General features: G+C 57.7%; 1 protein-coding gene across 4 annotated transcripts in view; it reads left to right on the top strand.

Annotated features, from left to right (window-relative positions):
• Positions 1-26,827, top strand: part of INPP5A (inositol polyphosphate-5-phosphatase A) — a 236,686-nt gene that overhangs the window by 191,719 nt on the left and 18,140 nt on the right. For all 4 annotated transcript variants that reach the window (XM_033209257.1, XM_033209258.1, XM_033209259.1 and 1 more), the window contains 2 exons: positions 17,322-17,417; positions 17,575-17,649. In XM_033209257.1, the coding sequence (XP_033065148.1) occupies positions 17,322-17,417; positions 17,575-17,649 (171 nt within the window). The remainder of the gene's footprint in view (positions 1-17,321; positions 17,418-17,574; positions 17,650-26,827) is intronic.

The raw sequence follows: 26,827 nt of genomic DNA, 5'->3' as shown, positions 1-26,827 counted from the left end.
GTGGCCCTGGCTTGTGGCCACATCTCCCCTGCCTGCGCCTTCATCCTCATGTGGCCTTTCCTTGTAAGGACACGAGTCCACGGACTTAGGGCCCACCCAGGATGTCTCAGCCTGAGATCCTTAACTAGTTGCACCTGCGAGACCCCATTTCCAAACAAGGCCCCAATTCTGAGGCTCTGGGTAGACATGAATTTGGGGGCACACTGTACAGCCCAGGACAGCAGGCAGCGCTGGAGGGACTCTCCAACCACGTGGTCAACTGAACGCTAGCACAGAAAACGTTTATTTGAAAGCCCTATCTAAAAATAAATCGCACTGAAAAATGACCAGGTTTTTTTGGTTCGTGGTGATTAATTGCAGCTGCATTAGTTAAGGTGCCAATTAGGTATATTATTGAATTTTAAAATACCATCTAAGTACCTCTTACAGAAAATCAAAATCTGCTAGTTGGCATGGCATGGTTTTTAAAAAGGGTTTCTAACTAAAACATTTCGTAGAAATTTTGTGGAAACCAAAGAAAATTCTGCATGATTTTTCTTTGAGACTGTCTTGGACCAAGAAATTGAGGGCAGGTGTTTGAGGACCCCTCGTGCCGGCACCAGATTGGGCTGTGCTAAATGCTGATGTCGGCCTCTGTGTGTGAACGGGCTGATGCCAGCCTCCCTCTGTGTGTGAACGGGCTGATGCCAGCCTCCCTCTGTGTGTGAACGGGCTGATGCCACCTACCTCTGCGTGTGAACGGGCTAATGCCACTTCCCTCTGTGTGTGAACGGGCTGATGCCACCTCCCTCTGCATGTGAACAGGCTGATGTCGGCCTCTGCACGTGAACAGGCTCGATCTCCACTTGGCCCTGTGGCATGTCCCTATTCCAGTTTCCTTCCACATGAAGCTTTTTGATGAAGAACTGACAGGAGTGCCTGGGAGCACCATAGAAGATAGATCCTGGGCTCTCCCAAAGCTATGAGTCACCTGGGAGCCCCTTAGCACACAGATCCTGGGCTCTCCCGGACCTACCAGTCACCTGGGAGCCCCTTAGCACACAGATCCTGGGCTCTCCCGGACTTGAGAGTCTCCTGGGAGCTCCTTAGTAACCTGTGAGTCAGGCCCAGGGCCCGGGCAGTGTCTCTTTCTCATGTCTGCCTGGCACCAGGCTCAGTGCGGCTGGGAACTGGCGCTGCGCATGTACCTCTGGTCAGGGTTCAGGCTCGGTCCGTGCCACCCACAGTGCCATTCGCCCGTGCAGCCTCCAGTGACGCATCGCTGAGGATGCACCTGAGATGCCAGCTATGCTCTCGTGTGACGTAGATGCAGTGACTAACCTCACCCCTGGGCTGGACTGGCCTGGCAGGACCACACCCGGAGGTGGCCACCATCACTGCCCAGTGATCTCAGTGCTCCCTGAGGCTGTGCGCTTCTCCTTTCTGAGATGAAAAGTGGATGAGGACTCCCTGTGGTCCAGGGCCTTGTTTTCCTCGCACCACTTTCATTTTTTGCACTGTGGTCTGGCCTCTGGTTCCTTTGCAGCTGGGAAGTATCAGGAGGAGCTGGAGCCTGGAGTAGCTCAGTGTGGCTTGGGCAGAGCACGGATTCGCAGTGTTTCCAGCTGCTCAGATGAGTGGGCTCTTGTTCACACAGGCCTGTGGGTGGCTGAGGCTCTGAGCGGGTGAGCATCACCCTGTTGGCTGCCTTGTGCGCGCCTCATTGGTCCAGCAGGTGTGTCCTGTGTGTTTGCTATGTGGGCCCAGTGCCAGGATCTGTGTACTGCCTGCCCTCAAGACCATGGCCTTGGGCACCAGGAGCGCCTGGGGCAGTGGGTTTGCCTGGTGGCTGCCTCCCCCACCTTTCTTCAGTTCTGCTCCACCTGCCTGGGAACAATTTCCCCCCAAAGTGTCTGTGCACATCTCGCCGCCTTCCTAGAAGCATCTGCGTTTTAAAGGAGAGGGAGTGTCGGAGTCAAAGGCCAGCAGGAGTGTCTTGCAGGGTCCTCGGATGGAGCTAGCTTTGGGGCCTGGATGGGGTGGGTGTCAGTCCTTGAAATCCGCTCTGCTCTCCCTCTTGGCAGAACAGCTGTGTGGTGAGCCCCTCAGAGGAGGCCACACAGAGGTGGGCAGGGCCTCCCAGAGGGCTCAGAAGTGTTATCTGCTCCCCAGCCATGTGGAGCTGGCACCTGCCTTTCCTTCCCCTGAGCCTTTCTTTCAAACAGCAGCATGGGTTAGAGTAAAACCCTGTGGGCTCCACACAGGCCGGTCCTCCCCACCCGCCACAACCCCCCGTGTTGGCACCATGTTCAGAGGCCACGTTGGCACCTGCATTCTGGCTCTGTGGGAGCCGGCAAAGGCCACACCCAGCCTCCACCCCGGGTTCGTGGGGACATCTGTGTCCCTCTGGGGTGGTTTCCAGATTGCCCAGGGTCAGAGTAAGCAGACACAGTTCTGAAGGTTCGTGGACAATGGCAGAGTCGTGCATAGCCAGAGCGCATCAGGAAGCCATGTTTATCACAGTGCAGAGCGTCCTGCCTGATGGAGTGTTCTGGGAATGCTAGAGGCTGGGGGCCAGCGGTGCCCGGTGGCACGGCGCCCTGGGACGGTGTCGGTGCAAAGGGACACGTGAGTTTAATGGTCTCTCAGAAACCACGGCTGGCCTGGCTTTGGTTTCACTGCTAAGCTCCCACCCACAGCATCCCATCCTTGCCCCCTCGGTCCTGGGCTGGTAGAGTCGTCCCCTTGCTCTCAATGCCGACCGTGTTGCTCTGCCTGCTCACAGCGCCTCCTTGGCGCCCTCAGTGGCAGGCTTGCTGGAAAGACACATCGGAGGTTAATTAAATCCATCTCCACAGCAATGGGGGGCCAGGCAGAGCTGGGCTGGCAACAGCAGATTAAATACAGGGTAGTTTGCCCTGCCGTGAGTCCAGGGACAGGGCTTCTGGGAGGAGGACCAGCCTGGTGACCCTGGAGGCTCTCAGACCCCGAGGTAGAGACCTGCTTGTGATTTTTGGTGGCAGGAGAGTTGCAGGGATCGGATCTGGGAGTCCTGCCCTGCCCCGCACCAGCCTGTGAAAGAGGCTCTGTGTGCAAAGTGAAGAGAGTCTGTCTCTTGGGAATGCCCAGCCTCCTGTGTTTCAGATGCAGATTAATGCAGACACGCTCACAGAGCAGCACTGAAAAAAACGATACTGGAATCCGATCTGGCACCACGGAAGCTGTAATTAAAACCCACACACGTGAAACATGCCAGTCGTGTGCCATCTAAGAGGGCTGTGCATCCTCACACGAGTCAGTGATGCAGCCTGCGGCTCCGGCTGCTGCTGGGATGTTCAGAGGGTGTGTTGCATGCCTTGCGCGGTGGCAACTGGCAGCTGGGGCGCTCAGCTGGCCGTGGTGACAAAGAGTGACAGCAGTGCCAGGCGCACCCGGCTCCGCGCGCCCCGACCGCACACCACACCTGTCGTCCATCACCTCTCTGACAGTGATGGTGACAGATGCGTCTTCGGAGGCTGGTGTCCGTTTTTAACAACCAGTTGCCAATCACTGACAGGTACATGGTCAGGTGCCAGCTGGGCCTGCAGGGGAATGGCCATGGTGGGCGCTGACATCCAGAAGGAGCCGTCCTCGGAGAGAGGCTCACGTCGCGAGGAGACACCCTGAGAGCCGGGCTTCCCAGAACACGGCTCTCAAAAGGGTACCAGGGAGGGTCCCACCACTGCCTGTGAGGCAGGATCCCAGTACCTGCCTCAAAGGCCGTGTCTACTGTTCAGTGGAGACTACGGCCGGCAAGAACGGCTGAGGCCAGCCTGCCCCGCAGCATAAGCCTAGGCCCAGACCTCAGACATTCCTGGCACCCAGGTATCCTTCTTTCTAGTGTGCACTGCGTCCTGGGAGGAGGGGCAGCTGTCAGCCAATAGGTAACATCACACCTGGTCATGCCCCCCACAGCCCCACAGACTCCTCTGAGTCCCGCTGGCTGCTCTGGCTCCAGCCAGGCTCCAGGTGAAGTTCTGACTTCATCTGATTACCAGCTGCCTTGTTGAGCCCCTCTGCCCCTGATCCCTCAGCCGTGGGCACAGTGGGCGCTGTGGGGCTGTGGGCAGGAGAGGCCGGGTCCCTGTGTCCACTGGCAGCTCCCATCGGGCGTGACAGGCGGGGACGACTGTGCAGCTGTTGCTAGCCCCGTGTATGGGCAGGCCTGAGCTCCTAGAAACTGAGAGGATGGCAGCCGACTCCTCAGCCTGGCGATGTTCCTCCATCAGCTCAGTCGGGGCAGCACTCCAAAACCCTGCACCATTCAGGATTTGGCCCATCCTGCAGCCATGAGCAGACTCAGTGTGGCACCATGGGCACAATGTGCATCCAGAGGGCAGGTGGCAGGGACGGTCCCTTCTAACTCCCATAGACCCCCAGAAAGCCTGGCTCAGAGTGACACTCCTGCAGACCCTCAGCACCATCTCCAGAGCAGCATGGATGGAAAGATGCACACAGCCCCGTCCACCTGCCGCGTGGGTTAATGTTAGCGCAGCCACGTCCTCTTGCCGCCGTGGGTTAAAGTTAGCGCGGCCGCGTCCTCCTGCCGCCGTGGGTTAAAGTTAGCGCAGCCGCGTCCTCCTGCCGCCATGGGCGGACATTAGTCGTTATCCAGTTCTCATCTTACCTTGGGACCCAGTGTGCAGACAGACCTTATGCAGATCCAGTGGGGCGCTGCCCTCGCCATGTGCCCAGCGTGCTCTGGATGACGAGGCAGGCCAGTGGCAGCCTCTCTGCTCTCTCTGCCAGCTCCTCAGGGCCACGGGGATGCCCTTCCCTGAGGGTGGAGGTCAGGGCGGTGGGGGCCTGCAGCGGGCATGTGAGCTAAACCGTGCTGCTCAGCTCACTCACTGGTTATTCCAGTCTTGGTGTAAAATAGCAACGGCAGCAACAGAATCACTAATTTAAATCATTAAATTTATTTTGTAATTTTTTTCTTTAAAAAGAGACTTTTATTTGGTCTGTTTCTATATAGGGCCTATGACCTCAACTGAAAATAAAATAAAATGTTATACTTAATTATAGTGATGACATTAGGTTTCATAGGTAGGGGATTTTCTTCTAGGAAGTTCACTTTGCAAGTATTATCCAATATTTTCAGCTGGTAGATTGATGCCAAAAATCTTCTCATTTTATAGAAAAAGAAGACAAAAACTAAAAGACATAGTGGCATTTTCTCCAGTCTATCCTAGAACTCTGTGAGAGGAACTGTTTTTGGATTCATTCGTAATTGATTCATAATCCGTAGTGTGTTCACTAATCGTTAGTGCACTTTTCTGTATTTCTTATGAGCTCATACTTTATTTAAAAATTCCTCTGCCTGCCCTTGGTTTAAAGGAAACCCGTGGGAAAGGTAGGGCACAGAGCAGGTCTCCCGTGCCAAGGCAGACCTTGGAGACCCCAGACACTATGTAGCCTCATTCGTCCCTCCTCCTTCACGCATCACGCCCGGCTCCTCCGCTAGCAGTCAGTGGCTCTGAGAAGCATGCAGGGACCTGGGACGAAGGCTGAGCTCTGTGCCCTGCGTCCCCCTCCCTGTGCCACGTCCCTCTCCCCACATCCAGCCGTGCCAGTGGAAGGCCAGGGATATCCGGAAGGAGCCACCGAGAGGCACAACAGGTGCTTCTGCCACCAGGCAGGGCTGGTCCTGTGGAGCCACCCCGGGCCCAGCAGAGGGTGCCTGGCATGTGCTAGACACAGCCTGAGAAAGAGACCCGCCGCCTTCTTCCCAGAAAGTCTGTTGAGCTCTCGATGGCGTGAGAGCTAGCGGGCACCACTCCCGTTCCATGCGCGCCACGTCCAAGCCTGCCAGGCTGCTGGAGTCCGGGAGCAACCTTGGGAGAGGACATGAAAGAGTCTTTATGGCATGTTGTTGTTCTGGGTGGCCGCAGACAATGCACACAGAGAGGAGCGAGGCCTCCGATGCTGACGCCAGCATCTCCCCACGACAGCGCCTTTCACTGGCTGCATTTCTGCGCCCCGTAAGCTCGGGATGCAGGGCCTTGTGCCCGGCCCTGGGGCTCGCAACGAGGTCGGTGCTCCAGGGCCTCACGGTGGGCGCTTTTGTCAAGGGATGGGTCCCCTTTCGGGGGGGTCTAGGGTTCACCAGGAAGACCTTTGAAAAGATGGAGTTCACCAGAAGAGCTTTCTCTTGGGAAGTCAAAGTATGGGAGACCGGCGAAGTGTCTGAGGGCCTCCCCGCAGCCCTCCCAGCAAACCCCGCCCCACAGCCCCCCCCCCCAGCATGCCAGGCTCTCAGCTCCTCAAATTCCATCCGGGATGGTCATTCTCTGTGTCTGGTGCCCACCCTGGTCCTAAAAAGCTAGGAAATTGGACCATGGCACACTTAGCAGAACGTCTTCCCTGGCTTCACTGTGGGCTGAGCACGGGAGCGTGACCCTGAGGAAGGGTCCTTGGTGCCTGCCGCCCTCACCACACATTTTCCATGCCAAGTCCGGCTGGGGTCCCTCTGCAGAGCTCAGGCCCAGCCTCTGGAGAAGTCTGCGTGGGGCCTGTGGTGGAGGCATGCCAACGGAAGACAGCGGGAAGGTGGTTCAGTCATCATTACCCTGCACCTGCTACCCCCAAAGCCCGTCGAGCCTGGAGGGCACAGCTGTTGCCCTGTGGGCCTGCATGTTAATAGGTCCTGGTAGCCACCAGCATACTTGGGGGTGGTGGCTGTAGCGCCAGCCCCCTGACCTCAGCCACTCCCAGAGGGGAATGCAGCACTCTCTGGCCTCCGCTGCCCTCCTCGCCCTCCTTGCCCTGGGGGCCAAGTGAGCCGCCCTCTCACTTCCAAGAAGCCGCACGTGCATGTGCCATAGGAAAGGAGTCTGGAGCCTCCGGGAGTTACTTTGAGATGATATGTGCTATTTCCAACTATCACCACTTGGATGTAGTGCTTGCGAGGCCTTCACCATGCCCCCTGCCAGGGCCCAGGGGCCTCAGCAGGGGCGTCTTCTAGGGTCTGGGGACCTTGTCTCTGCCCTGTGTGGGCGTTGGCCTGTGTATGTTTGATGAGCACTGACGTTCGGGGGTGCCGCCTGTGTCCACCCCAGCGGAGATGCCAGAGGACTCCAGAGGTGCGGCTTCCTCGGCACTTTCCGTGGTGCCCTCAATATGAAGCAGGTTTTAAAGCCAGGACTTGCACCTCAGGGCCGCCTGTGAAGTGATTGGTTGTCCTCCTTTCCCACTCCACAGCGATGTCTGAGACCTGCACCAACATCCATAATGTGAGTTACCAAGGAACAGCTAACCCCACGGGACCAGCAGTGCGTCTCCAGGTGGATGTCCAGAGGACTGGGGCGTTTGTCAGACTTAGCGTTTGAATTCTCTCTGCCCATTTGCGGTGACCTGACAGTAAACCTGGAACTTCCGCTTGCTGGTTTGTCAGCGGGCTGTGTCGTTTTCTGAACTGTAACGAAAGTTGCCCCCTCGATTCTGAGCAGTGGTCCGGACCCTAAGGCACATTCAGGGCAGTAGCGGTGGGAGCCTTTTAGTTAATCCCCTGTCACAGGGCAAGCGTTATGTTGATGTAGTGGCACACCGCATCCTGGAGCACAGATTTATATTCATGTTCACCATTGCTAGGAGAATTGTTGTTAGTATAGAAAATGTTTGTGCCCTGGAGTCAGTTCTGTTTTCTAGAGTCATTCAAGAACTTTCCATTGAAAACGTAACGATTTCCTATTAACCTGTTTTAAGGAAAACCTATGTAAAGTACTCGGCCTTTCGTTGTGAACCATCTTTTAGAAATCCTTTTCCACTTCCTCCTTTCATCACTGCCGCTAGAGGTGGGCTACATGGAACTTCTGTGTATAACCCTTCTTTATTTCTAGACATGTTTATGATTAAAATTTAACCAAAAATTACAGGATAATAGAGAAGGATGGGACTTGGCGAGTTTCTTCCTGCTGTGCCTTTGGTCAGTTTTCCAGTGAGAGTCACTCACAGGGTCCGCAACGTTCGCCCCCAGCATTGACCACCAGAGGGTCAGGCTTCTCTGACATCACAGTGATTTCCAGGAGGAGGAGGAGGAGGGGGAGGGGGAAGGGGGGGAGGGGAGGGGGAGGAGGAAGGAGGAAGAGGAGCTGGGAGGGGGGAAGAGGGGGAGGAGAGAAACCCCAAGACTTCACCGACAAAGAAAGGAGAAGGCCAGGGACAGTGGTTCACACCTGCCTTCCCAGCACTGTGGGAGGCTGAGGCAGGAGGATCATTGAGCCCAGGAACTCAAGACCAGCCTGGACAACATAGGGAGTCCCTGTCTCTAAGGAAGATAAAGAAGTAAAATTAGCCAGGCACTGTGGGACAGGCCTGTAGTCCCAGATACTCAGGAGGCTGAGTCGGGAGGATTGCTTCGTCCCGGAGGTCGAGGCTGCGGTGAGCCAGATGTGATCGCATCACTGCACTCCATCCTGGCCAACAGAGGAGGACCCTGTCTCAAAAACATAAAAATAGAGATAAATAAAGAAAGGCACACATCCTGTCTTGGGTTGACAGCATGAGATGGGCTGGCCAGATCTCCACAGCCCGAGAGCGGTCAGCTCTGTGTCTGTGGGCCACAGGTGGTTGGTCTCTGCCTGGTTCCTGCTGGACAAACGCTGCAGGTTCACACCGCAGGAGGTTCTCGGCGTCTGTGCCAGGAAAGTTAGAGCTTCCTCATCCGCGGAACCCCAGCCTGCATTGCACCCAGAAGTGACACCCCCGAATGAAGCTGGAGGCTGCTCTTCTCTCCGCAGAACCCCGGCCCTCATCACACCGACGCGGACACCCTGGAATGAAGGTGGGCGTTGGTATCCGCGTCCGCTTGCTTTGCTCAATGGCTGATGTAAACTGCAGCTGGCTGCAGCACCCGCAAATGGCTTCTTTCCAAGATGTGGTCGTCCTCTGCAGAAAGGATGCATACTTACAGAGAAGGTACTCGCACCTGCGGGAGAGCGAAGGCCAGGTCAAAGCTGTGTGGGACAGGAGGTGTCCTCACGAGTCTCCTGGAGAGAGCCCCGCTCCCAGACACTGATCAGCAGCGGGGCCCACAGCCCTGAGGGGCAGTTGCTCTGTGAACCTACTAGTTAGAGCTCATGAGCCAGGCTGCATCAGACGGGGCCGAGGAGAGCTGGCAAAGTGCTCCTCACAGGTGCCTGTTCTGTTCCTGATGGACGAATCCAGGTGAGTCCTGCGTGAACACAGAGCTCAGAGTTCCACCCTGAGAACACACTGTGTTCCCCATGATGCAGCCCCAGCTGGGTGTAGCCTGCAGGAGGAGGACTTTTCCCCTTGATGCAGCCCCGACCTGGGCCAGCATGCGTAGCCCTGCCCTGCAGGAGGAGGCCTTCGCCCAGTGGCACCAATCTCAAAGGTGACGCCACGCCTTGTCCTGAGCAGAGAGGGTGCCCACCACCTCTGGAAGTCAGCCCCAGGCCTGAGCAAGAAGGCCGCCCCTAGCTTCGCTTGCTGGCCATTAGTTTCAGACGCTGCCTGCCATCCCCAGCTGGAAGGTGACTGCATCCCGTCTGGCACCCAGTCAGGCTGTGTCCAGCCAGAGCTTCCCGTGCAGGGTTTTGCTGTTTTAGTCATTGCTGTTCTTCAGGGAAGTCTTGGAGACTGGCACAGCTTTCCATAAATTACAGCCCCGTGAAGCAAAAAGTGCCTCCCGATGAGTTTTGGACCATGAGGGACACCCATCTCCAATGCTTCCTTCCCCGTGTCTGGAATCCATGGTGAACCTGGGCCCTTGGTAGCCAAGAAACCCATCATTAAAATTCATGATGCCGGTTCGGTCCTCTTTGCCGGGATTTATCATTGACAGGCATCCTGCGTCCTTTGGCCCTTTATTTAACTGCCGAAGGCATTGTTTTTAAGACCATTTCTTTTACAAGAGTTTCCTTTCAGATGTTCCTACCAACATCTGTTTGTGGCTGAAATTCGACCCAGCCGGCCTGCGCCTGCCCCGCGCCCCCTTTGTCCCCGGCCTTTGTTTCTGATTTCATGCTATCAGAGGTCTGCGTGTTTTTCTGCATGAAGTTGTCAGCAGGATAAAAGCTCAGGCGCAGGGTCACGTTGAGGGGGTGGGCATGAAAAATTGGTAAAATGTGTCTTCAAGCCCACCCACCAGCGCTGCCCTCAGCCCCAGCAGGGACCAGGCCCAGGAGTGCGGGTGAGCCCCTCACGCCGACCCCGGAGAGCCAGACCCTAACCCTGGGCTGTAGGCTCTGCCCCTCCCTTCATCCGTCCGTTTGTCCCGTGGGTACCAGTTGGATATCTGCAAAGTGCCACGGCCAGTTTGCTCCCGAATCAGCACTTTCCTCAAGACTGGACTTACTCCTCCTCATGTGTGGGACGGAAACTTCTGAATTTTAAAGTCAGTGGCTGAGTTCACACCACCCCCACCAGCCCACAGAGGTCACACCCTTTGCTAAGCTTGCTGCCGGGCAGCCTCACTGGAGCCCAGACGCTACCCTCCCAGGAAACCCGTGATGGGGACTGGGGTGCACACGTGTGCTGAGGACACCCTCCAAGGCCGGCCGGGGCCACGTCTCAGCCTCCTGGTTTTGGTACATTCACTCTGGTGCAGACAGACCGTGGCTGAGCGTGCGGTCCCAAATTCCATCCTTGGAATAGAAGAAGTTTTTGTTAGAGAAAGGACTCCAGCCACAGTGGATTTCCACCTGCAGATCTGTGTCTTGCGACACTTAAGGGCCAGGCTGGACGGGCCCCCCACAGAGGTAGCGGAGTGGCCGGCTCTGGCCAAGCTGCCGGACACCACTGTGGGAACAGGTGCACCTGCAGAGCTTCTGTGCCTGCTGAGGGGCTGGAGGGCATGGCCTCAAGGAGCGGGCTCATCTTGTTGCTTTCTGCTTTAAGGTGGTTTTTCTTCTGGTTGGATGAGAAAAGTTAGCTGAGGCCCCCAAGGATTTCCTCTGCACTGCGTATGTAGGAACTGGCCTGATCCTGGGGCCAGCATGTGCGCCACCCCCCACCACCCACAGGCCTCCTAGGAGGCCCTGCTCTCGCAGCAGAGGGGCCACCGTCTCCGAGGCAGTGACCAGATCAGGAATTCCAGGGCCCCAGGAGGGGTGGACACTGTGGCTCCTCTGGCCCGCGTCTGTGGAATCGGTGTCGGCGGACATTCCGTTCACGGTAGGATGTGCCCGTGGGTGTCGGGCAGATGAGGAGTTTCAATATCATCTCCTTTAGGGGGTCTCGGTTTGGAGGAAAAAAGCCTCATTCTCTTGGTGATGGCTTAATTCCTTAAGAACGCACTAGAATCTGCCCCTCAGTAGCTGCCTGTGGTGTGTCTAGATTTTGGGGCAACGTTGGCTTTGTGGTTCGTTTTTATTGTATTTAACTGTGAATACCCTTTTGCTCCCTGCATTGAGGGGAGAGAGAAGCTCATTTCTCAACGAGATGAAGTTGTTGGGGTTCCCAGGCTTCATGAGGCTGGGCTCTTCCTGAGCCTGAGGCGATCTTCAGGGCCGACTGGCTTCCATCCACTGAGAAAGGTCAGGATTCAACCTCAGCCTCACTTTGTGCAGCCGCCATGGTAGACTTGCCACCACAGACCACGGCACCATTGTCCCTCCCGAAAGTGCCATCCTGGGCCCGGCGGTGCAGCCCATGGCAGCTTGCGAGGCCTGGGCTGCCCGCCTCTCCCGTGGCACAGGCTTGGGGACAGGGTCTGCCCGAGCCAGTGGCTGGCTCAGGAGGTCACAGAGGTACATTTGCCTCTGCTCCAGAGGAGCCTGGGCGGCTCTGGGAGGGCCTGTGGACACAGGGCGACGCGGTGGGAGGGCGCCATGGCCTGTCGGCTTTTGATCTTGGGGCTGGTGGTTCTGCCCGCCCGCCACAGAGGACCAGGTCTTCTATCCCCTCACAAGCGTCCTGGAGGCCACAGTGCTCCTGGGGACGCCTCCCCGTTGGGAAGGTGAAGGCTGGAGCTGTCACTGTTGCCAGGCTCTGGCCCTGGGAAGGAGGTTTGTGGCCCCAGTGACTAATGGATTCCCTTGTCTGCCTGGGAGTGTGTTGACAACCAGGGAATAACCAGGGAATTGGACTCTCCGTGTGGCAGGAGGGGGCATCTCCCAGCCTTCGCTCCTGATTGCTTTTCCAGCACCTGAGCTGCACCCCTGGGATCCCAGCTTTCCCTTCCCGAGTCCAGGCAGCATCTGTGCTGGGCCCTGCCGGGACCTTCCTCCTCACGTGAGGCATGTCACGGCTGGCACTGGCCCCGGCCTGGGCCTCAGGTGTGGTGGCCTCGGGTGTGGCGGGCCCGGGCGTGGTGGCCCTGGGTGTGGAGGCCTCGGGTGTGGCGGGCCCGGGCGTGGTGGCCTCGGGTGTGGAGGCCTCGGGTGTGGAGGTCCCCGGGGAGAAGTGTATCCTGGAGGTCAGGCGGGTGCATGAGAGCTCCCAGCTCAGCCACAAGAGCAGCACGTGTTGCCCACCCAGCCTCGCCCAGGGCTTTCTGCTACCTGCACTGAGACCCCTCTGCAGGACCTAGAAGCCAAGCCTGGGGTAGGGCCTCAGCGGCGACTGCATGCTGCCTGTGTGCCCAGACAGCTTCTTCTGAGCCCGGAGTGGGCCCCTGAGGCTGCCTGTCCACTTGGCCCAGGCAGGGCACTCTGGACACCTGGTGATTCCAGGTGGAGAGTGGAGCTCAAGCGGCCTGCTGGTTGTGCGTGCAGGGTCCAGAGGCTACAGCCAGTGGGGATTCATTTCGGAGAGTACAGAACAACTTTTTGTTTTTATAAACCAGCTTTTGAAGGTTGCATTTAAAAACTTGGGCTGACAGGGTCTGAGAGGATGCGTTTGCCTTTAGTAGAGTTTTAGATTTTGTGGCAGAGTGTCCGTGACAGTTGAGGGGGTAATGGGACAGATTCACCTCCCGACATGAGACCCACTGCACAGGTGCACATCGGGGCGGCTCTGCCTGCCGTGCAGCTCTGTGCACATCAGAGTGACCGCGTGATTTCCTCGCACAGAAAATAGCTCTTCTGGGCTGACACCTGTGCCCTGGGCCTGTGGCCGCCCTGTCCAGGCAGCATGCCTCCTTGGTTATCCGAACAGTAAGAAGAAACGCAGGAATTTCTTGATCCACGCAGGCAGGTGGATGACCCGGGCACACGGCGTTCCTGTTAAATTCTAAGTGTGGATGAGACGGCTGCCGGGCCGCTCTTTCCAGAGCCTCTTCATGCGGCTACTAATAACGAAATTCGTCTTAGATGGTTTTTTAAACATAGCGTTTAGGGTATTTGTTTCTCTTTTCAAAACAGAAGAATCCCTTCCAAAAGTAGGCGAACCGGAAAGGCCCAGCCTGGCCGCTTTCCGCATGAGTGGCCACGACGTTGCTGGATTGAAAGGCGAAGGGAACAGGCCAGCTTTGGCCCGTTCAGCCCGGCCTGATCACTCCTTTACAGCCTGTGAATGAGGCGGCTCCAGGGAGGGGTGGGGGGTGGCCGGCCCCTTCCTGGGCCCTGGGGTCCATCCGATGTTTGTCCTTCGGGAGCCCGCCTGAAGTGCTGAGATAAAGCAGTTTTTAAACAGTCTCCCGCAGATGCCTTTTGGGAGACAGAGCCATGAATTTCCTGAGCCGTGTCCTGGGGTGGCTACAATGGCCGTCTGCCTGCCAAGGCTTCGCCCATTCAGGGAAAGCAGCTTAAGCCACTTAAGCCCATTAGCATCTGGATGGGGCCGGACCTCCTTGGGACGCAGCGATGGGCAGGGTGGCCCGCTGCGCCCTGGCTGTTTGGGTGCTTGTTCTAATCCTCACACTGTTTGAAGGCTCTAGACTGATTTGTGACACATGAGTCCAAAAGCCACTTCGGAGGCTTGACCCGATCAGCCGGTCTGTGCTCTGAATGTCAACGGCCTGCCCTGGAGTGTGCTTTGGGGATAGTGGGTAGCCGCCTCCTGGCCCAGGCTGGGACGCTGCGCACCAGCCACGAGGAGGTGGACACTGCGTCTTGGCAGGAGGCAGGTCAGGCTGCCGAGGGGCCCCAGAGTGCCTCTCAGTTCCTGCTGAGCGCACGCCCAGAACATACACAGGAAGGCCGGGCACCGGCCCAGGGGTGTCCTCCTGATGCCCGGCTCTGAGCCCCGACCAGCACCTGGGGCATTGGGGTGCCCCTCAGCAGCACCAGCTCCCAAGGGCCCTTTCAGGGAGAAATTTTTTTTTTTTTTTTTTTTTTTTTTTTTTTTTTTTTTTGAGACAGAGTCTCGCTCTGTCGCCCAGCTGGAGTGCAGTGGCCGGATCTCAGCTCACTGCAAGCTCCGCCCCCCGGGTTTACGCCATTCTCCTGCCTCAGCCTCCCGAGTAGCTGGGACTACAGGCGCCCGCCACCTCGCCCGGCTAGATTTTTGTATTTTTTAGTAGAGACGGGGTTTCACACCGCGTTAGCCGGGATGGTCTCGATCTCCTGACCTCGTGATCCGCCCGTCTCGGCCTCCCAAAGTGCTGGGATTACAGGCTTGAGCCACCGCGCCCGGCTCAGGGAGAAATTTTTAAAACCAAAGTTACTTTTGGTGCAGTCGTCATTTTATAAAATGAAACTCATATATTATTTTCTTAAAAAAAAACAGCTTTTGGCCGGGCGCGGTGGCTCAAGCCTGTAATCCCAGCACTTTGGGAGGCCGAGACGGGTGGATCACGAGGTCAGGAGATCGAGACCCTCCTGGCGAACACGGTGAAACCCCGTCTCTACTAAAAAATACAAAAAACTAGCCGGGCGAGGTGGCGGGCGCCTGTGGTCCCAGCTACTCGGGAGGCTGAGGCAGGAGAATGGCGTGAACCCGGGAGGCGGAGCTTGCAGTGAGCTGAGATCCGGCCACTGCACTCCAGACCGGCGACAGAGCAAGACTCCGTCTCAAAAAAAAAAAAAAAAAAAAAAAAAAAAAACAGCTTTCTAGTTCAGGTGCAGCTGCTCACACCTGTAATCCTAGCACTTTGGGAGGCTGAGATGGGACAATCGCTTGAGCCCAGGGGTTCACAGCCAACCTGGGTAACATAGCGAGACCCTGTCTCCACAAAAATTTAGAAAATAGGCCTGGCGTGGTGGCTCACACCTGTAATCCCAGCACTTTGAGGGCCGAGGCGGGCGGATCACGAGGTCAGGAGATCAAGACCATCCTGGCTAACAAGGTGAAACCCCGTCTCTACTAAAATGCAAAAAAAATTAGCCGGGCGTGGTGATAGGTGCCTGTAGTCCCAGCTACTCGGGAGCCTGAGGCAGGAGAATGGCGTGAACCCAGGAGGCGGAGCTTGCAGTGAGCTGAGATCGCGCCACTGGGCTCCAGCCTGGGTGACAGAGGGAGACTCCGTCTCAAAAAAAAAAAATTTAGAAAATTAGCTGAGCGGCCGGGCGCGGTGGCTCAAGCCTGTAATCCCAGCACTTTGGGAGGCCGAGACGGGCGGATCACGAGGTCAGGAGATCGAGATCATCCCGGCTAACACGGTGAAACCCCGTCTCTACTAAAAAATACAAAAAAAATCTAGCCGGGCAAGGTGGCGGCACCTGTAGTCCCAGCTACTCGGGAGGCTGAGGCAGGAGAATGGCGTAAACCCGGGAGGCGGAGCTTGCAGTGAGCTGAGATCCGGCCACAGCACTCCAGCCTGGGCGACAGAGCGAGACTCTGTCTCAAAAAAAAAAAAAAAGAAAATTAGCTGAGCATGGTGGTGCATACCTACAGTCCCAGCTACTCGAGGAGCTGAGGTGGGAGAATCACTTGAGCCCAGGCAGTCAAGGTTAAAACGAGCCTTGATCACGCCACTGCGCTCTGGCCTGGATGACAGATCAAGACCCTGTCTCCAAAAAAATTGTTTTATTAAAAAGCTTGATTGAGGTATAATTTACACATAAACTATAATCGAATTCTAGACTATCCCTCCATATAATCCAGTTTAGACTATCCCTGCAGCACTCGCCCCAGTTAGTTTCCTCCCGGTCCCCGCAGTCTCCTCGCTGCCTCTATCTCTCCGGCTTCGCCTTGTCTGGGTATTTTGTGTAAATGGAATCTACAGTCTGTGGCCTTTTGTGTAAGGCAGCAGTGGCACTCTACTCCATCCACACCAGCGATGCAGAAGCACCGGTGCCTCCGCCTGCCGTGGGCACGGGCCCTTGCTGTCCACACGGGGCTTTGATTTCTCCCAGATGTGGGTCTCACACTTCCCTTGTTTAGCGAGGTCCTAGGCATTCTTGTTTTCATCACTTCTGCCAAGCTCGGAGAGCTCAGTGCCCACAAGACCCCCGGGTTGGGGCCAGACGCTCCCCATGGCCATTCCACCCAGGGAGGGGTCTCCAGCTCTGTCCTCCCTTTAGGGACTCACCCTCAGTGATCACTCCCTGCATTGTCCTGTTAAGGCAAGAAGAATTTTCAAAACAAGCCTGAGTGTCATCCTCACAGTGATCAGCGCCGGCTGTCCGTCAGCCAGGACCGTGCCTCCCGGAGCAGCTCAACTGTGCAGTGTGGCAGAGAGGTCGGCACTCACTCAGCCTCTCTCCTCTGCTGCCCAGACGGCTGCCCCTCCTGTAGCTGGTCAGGCCACTGAGCGTCCATGGGCACCAGAGGCCACAGCCCTGACCCTGCAGCACTCCTGCCTCAGCCCCTGTCCTTGGTCCTCCCGGCCTGTGTGGTCTCCAGGACCCTACCTCAGCCTCTGTCCTTGGTGCTCCTGGTCGGTGTGGTCTCCAGGACCCTGGCAGAGCCCCGAGCTCTTCTTGGGTCCTGTCTGCCTGCCTCTGGGCCCCTGCCCACCTCAGCCTGCACCCCAGGGACTGGTTTGAGCCAGTTAACACCACAAACCAGGCGTGTGATCTTAGCCGTCCCTCCCACATCGGCTTCATCAGATGAGCCTGTTGAGACCATTCCTGGTCAAGCCTTCTGCAACCCTTGCCCATTGTCGCAGTCAAACAGCTCTCCAGGGAGTTCAGGGACAGGAGAGAGCGAGCGGGAGGAAGCTGGCCAGGTGCCCCCACAGGCACCCTCTGTGCTGTTCTCAGTGCTGCTGTGCCTTCGGAGCCTGCTGGTCTTGCTCTGGCTTTTGCCCTGAAGCAGCTCTGTGGGCAGCGGCAGCTCTGGGGTAGCCTCACGGCTGCAGCCACGCGTTGTTGGGGAGCAGCCAGCCTCAGGCCCTTCGCACGTGTGAGGGTCAGCTACTGCAGGAGTCGCCCCGGACCCCGGGTGTGGAAATCTGGGTGTGACACCAGCTGCTGTCTGGAACCGGCCATCCCATCCCACTGACTCGGGCTGTCGGGTGGTGCTGCCATGGGCAGGTGGGCCCCCCGGGACTTATCTCCGTTGCTGTCTTTCTGCAGACGCTCTGTACAAAAGCCACCATGCAGACGGTCCGGGCCGCTGACACCAATGAAGTGGTGAAGCTCATATTTCGTGAGTCGGACAACGACCGGAAGGTGAGCGGGGCCTGTGACTGGGCTGGTGACACATGGGGCCTGCGAGGGACTCTGCAGCCTCCCTCAGAGCCGCCCTGCCTGCCCGGGGCAGTGGGGCCGGGGGACACGCACAAGGCTGGGGGAGCTCAGGTGCTCATGGGCCGCTCTGACTTCACAGGTTATGCTCCAGTTAGAAAAGAAACTCTTCGACTACTTCAACCAGGAGGTTTTCCGAGACAACAATGGCACCGCGGTGAGTTTGTGGTCCGGTGTGGCAGCTCCCCCGTCCGGGGACACCCATGCCCCCAGGCCCTCCCGTTACCTGTGCTTGCCTGGGACCACCCTGCCTTGTCCCTGCCACCTCCAGGGCTCAGCTCTGAGCCGGTGCAAAGCAGACTGCCGGGGACACGCTGGGTGCGTCCTGCACCCCAGGCCGGGTTAGTTGGAGGCTCCATGTCACTGTCCTGTCCACAGGCAGCATGACGCTCACTCAACCCATCAGCTTCAGAGACCCCCACACGTGTGAGGGGAGACGCTGGTGCTCTGGGGTGGAGAGGAAACCCCCTTGTCTCAGAGTGGGCCGGCGGGGCCTTGGGCTTTGCTCTGAAGTGGGAGACTGAAGGGAGCAGGTTCCCCACACTCCCGTCGCTAGACTTGCTATGTGTGGGTCTGTGTGTGGGCACGTGTGTGTGCGCGAGTGCTTGCGTGTGCACAGGTGCACGTGAGTGCGTATCTGCATCTGTGGGGTGGGTGTGCCACTGTGTGTCCATGAGCACGTGTGTACACTGAGGTGCGTGTCAGTGGGAACGTGAGGCTCAGGTCAGTCCACGGAGGGGCGGCCCTGCCAGAGGCAGCCCTGGCCCTGCCACCCTGGCTGCTGGCCCTGCTGTTGGTTTTGAAATCGTGAGTCTTCCCTTCGAGGGGTGAGTGAAGGCGAGCGCTGAGGGTGGCTACACACTCTTTTTACAATTTTAATTTTTTATTGTGGTCTACTTTTGTCCCATTTTTAGTGTATTTACAAATGTGTATCAGCATAAAGAACCAGGAACCACGTAGTACCTGGCTGGGGCCCAGTGTACGGCCTCGGCTTATTGCTGTAAACATGCCCACTGTGGCGAGTCCAAGCCACACGTGCTGCTGTGCGCAACGAGCCAGCATCCAAGATCTGGAAATGTCGGCATCGGTTCCTAGGGCTGTCCCGAGCCAGCTGTGGTCCCCCCGGCACTGCGTCAGGGCAGGTGGCCCGTCCTCAGGAAGCTGTCGGGGCATGGCTGTGGGAGAGGTGAGGGAGCACAGGCGGGTGGACCCAGGCCAGTGCAGCTGCGTTCATATCGTAGGGTCCTGGGCCAGCTAGGTGTCCGTGCCTCAGTTTCCCCTCGTGGGGTGTGAGGGCTCACGGGTCAGTGCATGCAAAGTGCTTAGGGAGAGCTGGAGCCTCTCAGTGCCAGACAGAGGGGCATGCCCAGCCCAGCAGACACTGCCAGCCCCTAGTCCCAGGCCCAGAACCTCCACTCCAGGATGGCATTTACTGCCTCCCCAACGGCCCCCAGATCCCACGCTCCTGTCCTCTCGGGAAGTCACTTCCGCCTCCTGCCCCCCATCAACCCAGAGCCCGAGGCTCCCGTGATGCCCACGCCTCTGCGTTGCCTGGGCCTTCTGTGCCATGTCCCTCTCACCTGCTGCAGGAGCCCATGGCCCCTTCCCCCACTGGGGTCGGGTCAGGCCTTGGTGTCCTGTCCCCACAGGGCCCCATCAGCCTGGGAAAGCCTGAGGTCTCCTCCTCTTCTCTCCATCCAGGCAGGCTGGCTTTCCTCCTGTTCCATCTGTGGAAGGCACCGGGCACGCTTCCCAGCTCCACCACCTGCGCCTGGTGGAGCCCCTCCCCCCTCCTTCTCAAGCCTCCAGAGCCTGGTGGGGCGGCCTGCCTGTGGCTTCCACTGCTCCTCTGTGGCTCTTCCTGTGGGACTCTGGGCCCCAGGGTGCTTCCAACTGCAGGACACTCCCGGGTGGCACATCCCGGCCTCATCAGTGGGGAGCAGGGAGAGCCTGGGGAGCATAGGTGTCTGGTGGAGGCAGGTGCCCAGGAGGTGTCTGGGTGGAGGCGGGCGCCCAGGAGGTGTCTGCATGGGGGAGGGCGCCCAGGAGGTGTCTGGGTGGAGGCGGGTGCCCAGGAGGTGTCTGGGTGGGGGAGGGCGCCCAGGAGGTGTCTGGGTGGAGGCAGGTGCCCAGGAGGTGTCTGGGTGGAGGCGGGCGCCCAGGAGGTGTCTGGGTGGAGGTGGGCGCCCAGGAGGTGTCTACGTGGAGGTGGATGCCCAGGAGGGAGACAGGGCTGCTGTCCTCGCAGCTGCATGGCTGCCGGAGCTTGGAGGAGGTGCTTTCGGGGTCCCTAGCAGGGCTGGCTCCTCAGTGCCGCGAGGTCTCCAGGTACCTTGCACAGGGCGTGAAGAAAGTGGAGGGTCCCTTGGAGGAGGATGCCAGGGCGGCCAAGGGAGATGGAACGTTCTGGAAGGAGCAAGGTGACAGGGAAGAGGGAGGCTCCCTGGGCCACAGGTAGGGTGGTAGCGGGGGACAGGTTCCAGCTGGGGCTGCGTGGAGTGGGGTGTGGCGTGGAGGGGGCTGCGGCATGGAAGGGGTGCGGCATGGAGGGGGCACTCGGCGTGGAGCCGGGCGCACGGTATGGAGAGGTGCGTCCAAAGCATCTGGGAGCAATTGTCTTTCATATGGGTCCAAAGCCCTCCTTTTCTCTCAGTGTTTCGGCACAGAGCACACCCCTGCTGTTGGCAGCCACCAAACCGTACAGTGTTTCCTACCTTTAGAGGAAAACTAACCTGAATATTTGAGAGAACTTTTGGATTTGATTCTGAACGAAAACACGCTGGGGGGTTGAAGCCACGCGAGCGCCCCGTGTGATTGCGGAGGCCCCACGCCCTGTGTCGATGACGTCGGGAGTCCCCTGCAGAAAGGCGGCCTGAGCTCAGGAGGCGCCTTCCCAGGCTGTTTCTCATGATGTCTCCAAAGAGCTGTGAGTGGAGCCGATGGCTCGGCATTGCTGTCCGGCTACTCAGATCCTCTCTACTTGATGCCTGGGACGATGGCGCCTTCGGGAACGCCCCGTGGGTTCCTGCTGACCTGGGTGCCAGCACACCGAGTCAGTCGTGCCCAGAAATTGGGAGCTGTCCCCATCGACGTAGGGTCAAGATTGCCAGCCCATCTCCACGGTCCGGTTAAACACGCAGCACTGCAGCCATGGAGAACAAACCCTCCGTCTGCAGGATGGATGTGCCTGCCCCGGACGCAGCCCCAAGTCCATCGCATCCTTCATCAACCGCCGGTCTTGTACCCGTCTGACAGAAATTTAATTCAAGCTGGCTCCTGAAAATAATTATTGTATTTTAAGAGTAGTAATCATTGGCCGGGACATGATTGAATGTGTCCATGCCTATTGACTTTTCCTATGATTTATAGCTTTGTTTAGTCGATATTCCCATCGAAATTGTATAATTAATTATAAGTGTGGCTGTCAGGGCTGCAGGATGGAGTGCCCTGGTGAGGATTTGGAGAGATTAAATTTTCTTCGGCTGTCCCAGGGCTGGGCTTGGGAGTGTCCGCAGCGCCGGCCTCTTGGAAGGAGGTGTTTTCTGTGTTTAGCAACCGCCGTAGCCTCAGGTGCATTGATTTTCTGGGCCTCGTTCCTTTATCAGCGCCGGTGTCTCTGCAGGAGCGGCGGGAGCCGCGGCCGGGACAGCTCCTGACAGATGCGCAGGATCAGCCACTGCTTTGTCATTGTCCACACGGCCCTGCTGCCTTCACTTTGTAATCAAGAAGAATGTGGGAGACCATAAGAAATTGGCAATCATGTTTGTGAAAAATCTCAGAGAGATACAAATTATCAATTCAACAGCAGCGCGTGCAGCTTCTAATCAGAAACCTCTCCTGTCTGGTATTTTGTTCCAGCTGCAGCAGGGGCCCTCACACACTTCATTCTGGGGGCGACACCCCCATGCCGGCCGTGCAGGGGCGAGGCTCCCTCCAAGTTCTCAGAGCCAGTAGCCGAGCAGGGACATGCTGGGACCCTCCCGCCCCACAGGACCCCCCGTCACACGGCCGCCATGGTCCCTGCGCAGCTTTGCATTTGCATCACGGTCCAGCAAACCTCTGCCTCCCCTGTAGGCGGGAAGGCCCCAGGGGGTAAAGACCACGTGTGCAGAGTGTCTGGCACAGTTCCCGACGCAGGAGCGGGACGGTGAGCCCGCATCCGATGAGGATGGAGGCAGGCCCAGGCCAGGACACCTCTGTCAGGAGACAGGCTCACGAGTGAGCAAAGGGGATTCCCAGCCGGCTGCCCCGGGGTTTTCTCTCAGACACCGGGCTCAGGGCTGCTGAGTGCGGGTGGGGGCGAGTGCGTTTGGGCCTGGGGGCATCACAGTGGACAGAGGACAGCCTGGGGCCCGCATCCCTCCACCCCCTGGCTCCGGTACATTTAAGCAGCTTGAAGGTTCAAGTTCATTTCAAGCCACACATGAATTTCCTTTTATTTTTGCTTTGCACTGCCAAAACTGGGGGCCTCCTAACTCAGAAGACAGGGTGGGAACGTGGCCTTGGTCCACTGAGCAGTCCTGAAACACCACCCAGGCCGGACGCTGGCCGAGGAATCCCGTTCAATCCGTGGGAAGGAGGGGCCCCGGCCACCGAAAACCTTGGGCAGCCCCAGCCTGCTCCACCTTCCTGGAGTTTTCCAGCTTCCCCACAACTTGGCTTGGGGTTGTGCTTATCGGAGTGTGTGTGAGCGTGTGCGCACAGACATGTGTGAGCAGGCATATGCATGTGAGCCTGTATGAGTATGCGTGTGTGTGTGCATATGCACATGAGCAGGCGAGTGCGTGTGCGAGCGGGTGTGAGCATGTGTGAGTGTGCGAGCAAGCATGTTCATATGAGCATGTGTGAGCGTGTGTGTGTGTGAGCAAGCATGTTTGTATGAGCGTGTGTGAGCACGTGTGTGAGCAGGCGTGTGCATGTGAGTGGGTGTGTGGTGGGGGTGGTTTGGTTTTCAGTTAGAAAGTTCAGGCAGACCCTAGCAGTAGCAGCTGAGGCCTGAGGGAGGCCCTGGCCACCCAGGAGCAGGTGCTGACCACAGAGGGGCTCCGGCGGCCTGACGCAGCTCTGCAGGTCTCTCTTGGAGACTGGGGAAACCTGGGGAGTGTTCAGTGGTGACAGTGAAGCCACCCCCTGCAGTCCAGCCATGCATGTATCCAGACACACACGTTTGGCACATGTACCTGGCACACACAGCCCTCAGACACGTGTCCAGGCACACCTGTGCACACACCAGTGTGGAGTTGCCTCCGCCTGGGCCCCAAGGAGGCATCCCCAGAGCTGCTTGTAGGGACCCCATCATTGGGTTTTTGGATTTGCAGCTAAGCAGTAAAGATGGCAACACACTCAAAATCCGCCTGGCCTGGAATTCCTCAGCCCAGTCAGGAATTGAAGAGCAAAGCAAGGGGGTGTGGTGTGTGTTGCGGGGGCGGTGTGTGTGTACACATGTGTGCATGTACACGTGTGCACTCGTATGTGGTGTATGTGTGTGTGCATGTACCTGTGTGCATTCATGTGTGTACATATGTGTGTGCGTGTACACATGTGCACTCGTGTGTGGTGTATGTGTGCATGTGTGTACCTGTGTGCACTCGTGTGTGTGTACGTGTGTATACAGTCATGTCACAACGTTTCAGTCAACAACAGACTACATATATGACTAAGGTTCGATATTCTGACGATGAGGCTGAAAGCTTCGGGCGGCACTGGTGTGAAGGAGCCGCTGCGTCGCCAGCCGTGGGAGAGTCTGGCACATGCAGGGATGCCCAGCACGTTGTACTTCAGAGTGACCATACATGACTGTGTTACTGGTGTCTGCGTTTCCTCTCCCACACTTCTTACTGTTACTGTAATGCACTCCTTCTACTTAATAAAAAAGGTGCCTGTAAATAGCCTTAGGCAGGTCCATCAGGCGGGTCCACCGAGAAGGCGGCGCCATTATCACAGGAGATGAGGCTCCATGCGGGTGGTTGCCCCGAAGGCCTTTTCCACGGGACGCAGGGGTGGCAGAGAGGAGTGTCGATGGTCCTGACCCTGTGTGGGCCTAGGCTCGTGTCTGTGGCGTCTTCATTTTTATCAAAAAATGTTTTAAGATTTTGAAATATTAAATATAAAGAATAGGCAAAAAGTTTATAGAATATATAAACAATATTTTATACAGCTATACAATGTGTTTTAAGCTAAGTGTTATTTGACAAAGAGTCAAAAAGTTGAAAAACATTAAAGTTTGTAAAGTAAAAAAGTTACGATAAGCTAAAGTTAACTTATTATGAGAAAATACATTTCAGTACATTCTGTGACTCTCAGCGCTCAGTGCTCGGTGTTTATAAAGTCTGCAGTGCCCAGTTGATTCCAGGCCTTCCCACTCACCTCCGCCTGCTCACCAGCTCACCCAAGCCCCTTCCAGCCCTGCCAGCTCCCTTTGCGGCCCCACAGTACAGCCCAGGCATGGAGCGTACACGCACTGTGATGTCCCTCAACGAAATTACCTAAGGATGTGTTTTTCAGACCATATCCCCGTCATTACATGACACATGACTGTGTGTGTACAGAACCCTTGCCAAACAGCCTGGATAGATGACTTGGTGGCTGTTGAGGGCTGGGCCACAGCGGAGCGGAGAGGCTGTAAAGCCAAGCCCAACAGCCCAGCACCATGGCGTGGGTCCCCAGCTGACCGCACAGCACAGCGCCATGACCTGGGTCCCCGGCTGACCCCACGGGCCAGTGCGATGCCCTGGGTCCCCGGCTGACCCCACGGGCCAGTGCCATGGCCTGGGTCCCTGGCTGACCCCAGCTCGGCTTTTTCCTGTTGTCCTGGACTGTCTTATCTGTGGGCAGGTGCTGAGGAAGGACCCCCAGAGCCGCTGAAAAGCCTTAGACCGTCCTTTGTCTCCTCTCATGAGGCGTGCAAGGCCAGGAGCTGCTATCTGTGGATGTGGGTTGTGTGGGGTCTCCCGTGGCTGTGGGACTCTCCCGTGGCATCCGGTGGCCCCGTCTCCTGAGGGTTGGGTTTTGTCATTTGGAGTCAGACCCCTGTTCTTCCTGAAAAGGGTTGGAAAGCTGCGTTTGTACCGGTGGCCCCGTCTCCTGAGGGTTGGGTTTTGTCACTTGGAGTCAGACCCCTGTTCTTCCTGAAAAGGATTGGAAAGCTGCATTTTTAATGTTTCCGCCATCACATTTCCATGTCAACGCAAATCATTGGTTCAGCCAACAGTGACATGGAACTTCGTTTACATTTAGGGCGAGGTGCTGCAGAGTCTTTTCTCCCCGAAGGCGGAGTTCTGATTTCCAGAGCACTGTGCATGGTGTGCTTCTGACCGAGGCCCTGAGTGTGCAGCAGGTCAGCGTGGCACAGGCCGCGGTGAGGACCTGTCCACACACTCGGAACCCCCAGGGACCAGCAGTGTCCTTAGGGGGACAGGAAGTCCCCAGGCCCCTCAGTGCCAGCTTGTATGCACCAGGGAAGACCCCCAGGGGAGTCAGGGGTCCTCAGAATCCTGTGACCTGGGCAAGGGTCTCTCCACCTGTGAGTACACAGAGGAGGGTCAGGGGTCTTACACCCTGAGGCGCCTCATGGGCTGTGCCCAGACTGAGAGGCTGTGGCCACACTCCGTGGCTTCTGCCTCAGGAACTTTTGAAGGGTGCACAGGCCTGGAGTGGTTCAGAAACACACGAACCTGGGATTGCCAGCTTCCAGAACCTGCACCAACAGGCGTTAGGGGCTGCCTGGGGCTTTCGCTGCTCTGCTGTGGTAGCCGGAGGGGCCCAGCATCAGAAGTTCCAGTAGGTGGGGCTCCAGGTCAGGGTGTGTCCCCGGCCACCCCATTCCTGCTAACATTGACGCTCTTGGGAAGGGAGGTGGTGGGGGGCTCGCAGGGATGTCCAGCTGCCTGCAGTGAACAGCCTGTGTCCTGCGGCCCAGCGCCCTCTTCACCCTGCAGAAGCCGTAAGCATCAGTGACCCCCTTGCCCTGCAGGAGCCCTGACTGTACGCGTCACTGAAGCACAGCCAGCCCCGGCCCCATGCCCACGCCAGCCCACGGAGTTAGCCTTGGCATCCTCAGAGCCCCTGGCCCTGTTCTCCCTATTCTTGTTCACGTGCCCCTTGGTGTGCAGTCCCTTGCTCACTGTGCCTGGCACATTCACCAGACTGGGGGCACTCACTCAGGCCTGCGGCCTCGCGACTTCAGTGCTCAGCCACGCAGCTCCGTGCTCACAGACCCCACGCTGTGGACCCTGGCGGCCAGAGGCAGGGATGACCCGCCCTGAGCGATAGCCACACTGCACAGGAAGCCCGGTGCTCTGCTCTCTGAAGCTAATGAGTTCACGTCGGCCAAGAGCTCTGTGCACTCGCTCCCTCTGTGCACACGCCCAGCCTCTGCAGCACCTGCTGCTTCTAAGAAGTGGAGCAGCTGCGGCAGCCCCAGGCCCTCAAAGGCCCATGCAGAAAGGCACAGCCCGGGCCCGGTTGCAGCCCAGATGGGCGCCAGGCTAGCACTGAGGATCGGGGTGCTGAGGACTTGAGGGGGGCTAGTGGTTGCTGGAGCCAGAGCCAGGGTTGGACGCTGTGCCGCATGCCTGCGAGGGATGATGGTCCTTTTGGGCTCCGGAGTTCCCTGAGTGCTGCATGAGAGCTGTGGGCCCGCCGTGAGCAGAGCCCTCCCTGCAAGAGGCCAGCTGTGCCCCCGCTCTTTGGTGCTGTCCAGGACTGTGTCCCCCACAGCTGTGAAGGCTCTGGGGTCACTGCAGAAGGTTGGAGGAATGCCAATCCAGGACGACTTCATTAAGGACGTGGCATCAGAGGGCCCCGCACAGCTGAGCCGTCGTTCTGGCTCACCTGAGTGGGAATTTGCTGAGGACTCTTTCCCCTGTGCCCATCTCACTCTCCTTTCCCCTGTGCCCATCTCTCCTTTCCGCTGTGCCCATCTCTCTTTTCTGCTGTGCCCATCTCACCTTTCCGCTGTGCCCATCTCACTCTCCTTTCCGCTGTGCCCATCTCTCCTTCCCGCTGTGCCCATCTCTGGTACAGGGTAGCTGTGGCATAGTGCATGCTTCCTCATGACGCACCCGAGCCCCTCTCCTGGGCGGTCCTTTGTCCGCTGTCTTCCTGAGGGGAGGTTGAGGAGGAGTCCCAGGTCTAACCCTGTGGCAGACAGGCCCGCCACCCTGCATCTTGGGACGCAGCAGGCAATGTTTCCACTGTGAGTGTGGGGAGAGGGACCCACTTTCAGAGAAAGAATTTGGCATCTGGTGAGAGCGTCTCGTTTCCAGGGGAAATTTCAGAAAGAGTTTGCATCTGCATAATATAAATACACATTTGGCAAAAGCAAAACACAAAGC

The sequence above is a fragment of the Trachypithecus francoisi genome, unplaced genomic scaffold, assembly GCF_009764315.1.
Source record: "Trachypithecus francoisi isolate TF-2019V2 unplaced genomic scaffold, Tfra_2.0 Lachesis_group9, whole genome shotgun sequence".
Classification (NCBI taxonomy): domain Eukaryota; kingdom Metazoa; phylum Chordata; class Mammalia; order Primates; family Cercopithecidae; genus Trachypithecus; species Trachypithecus francoisi.
Note: the sequence above shows the minus strand (reverse complement) of the source record. Positions and strands in the feature narration are given on the sequence as shown.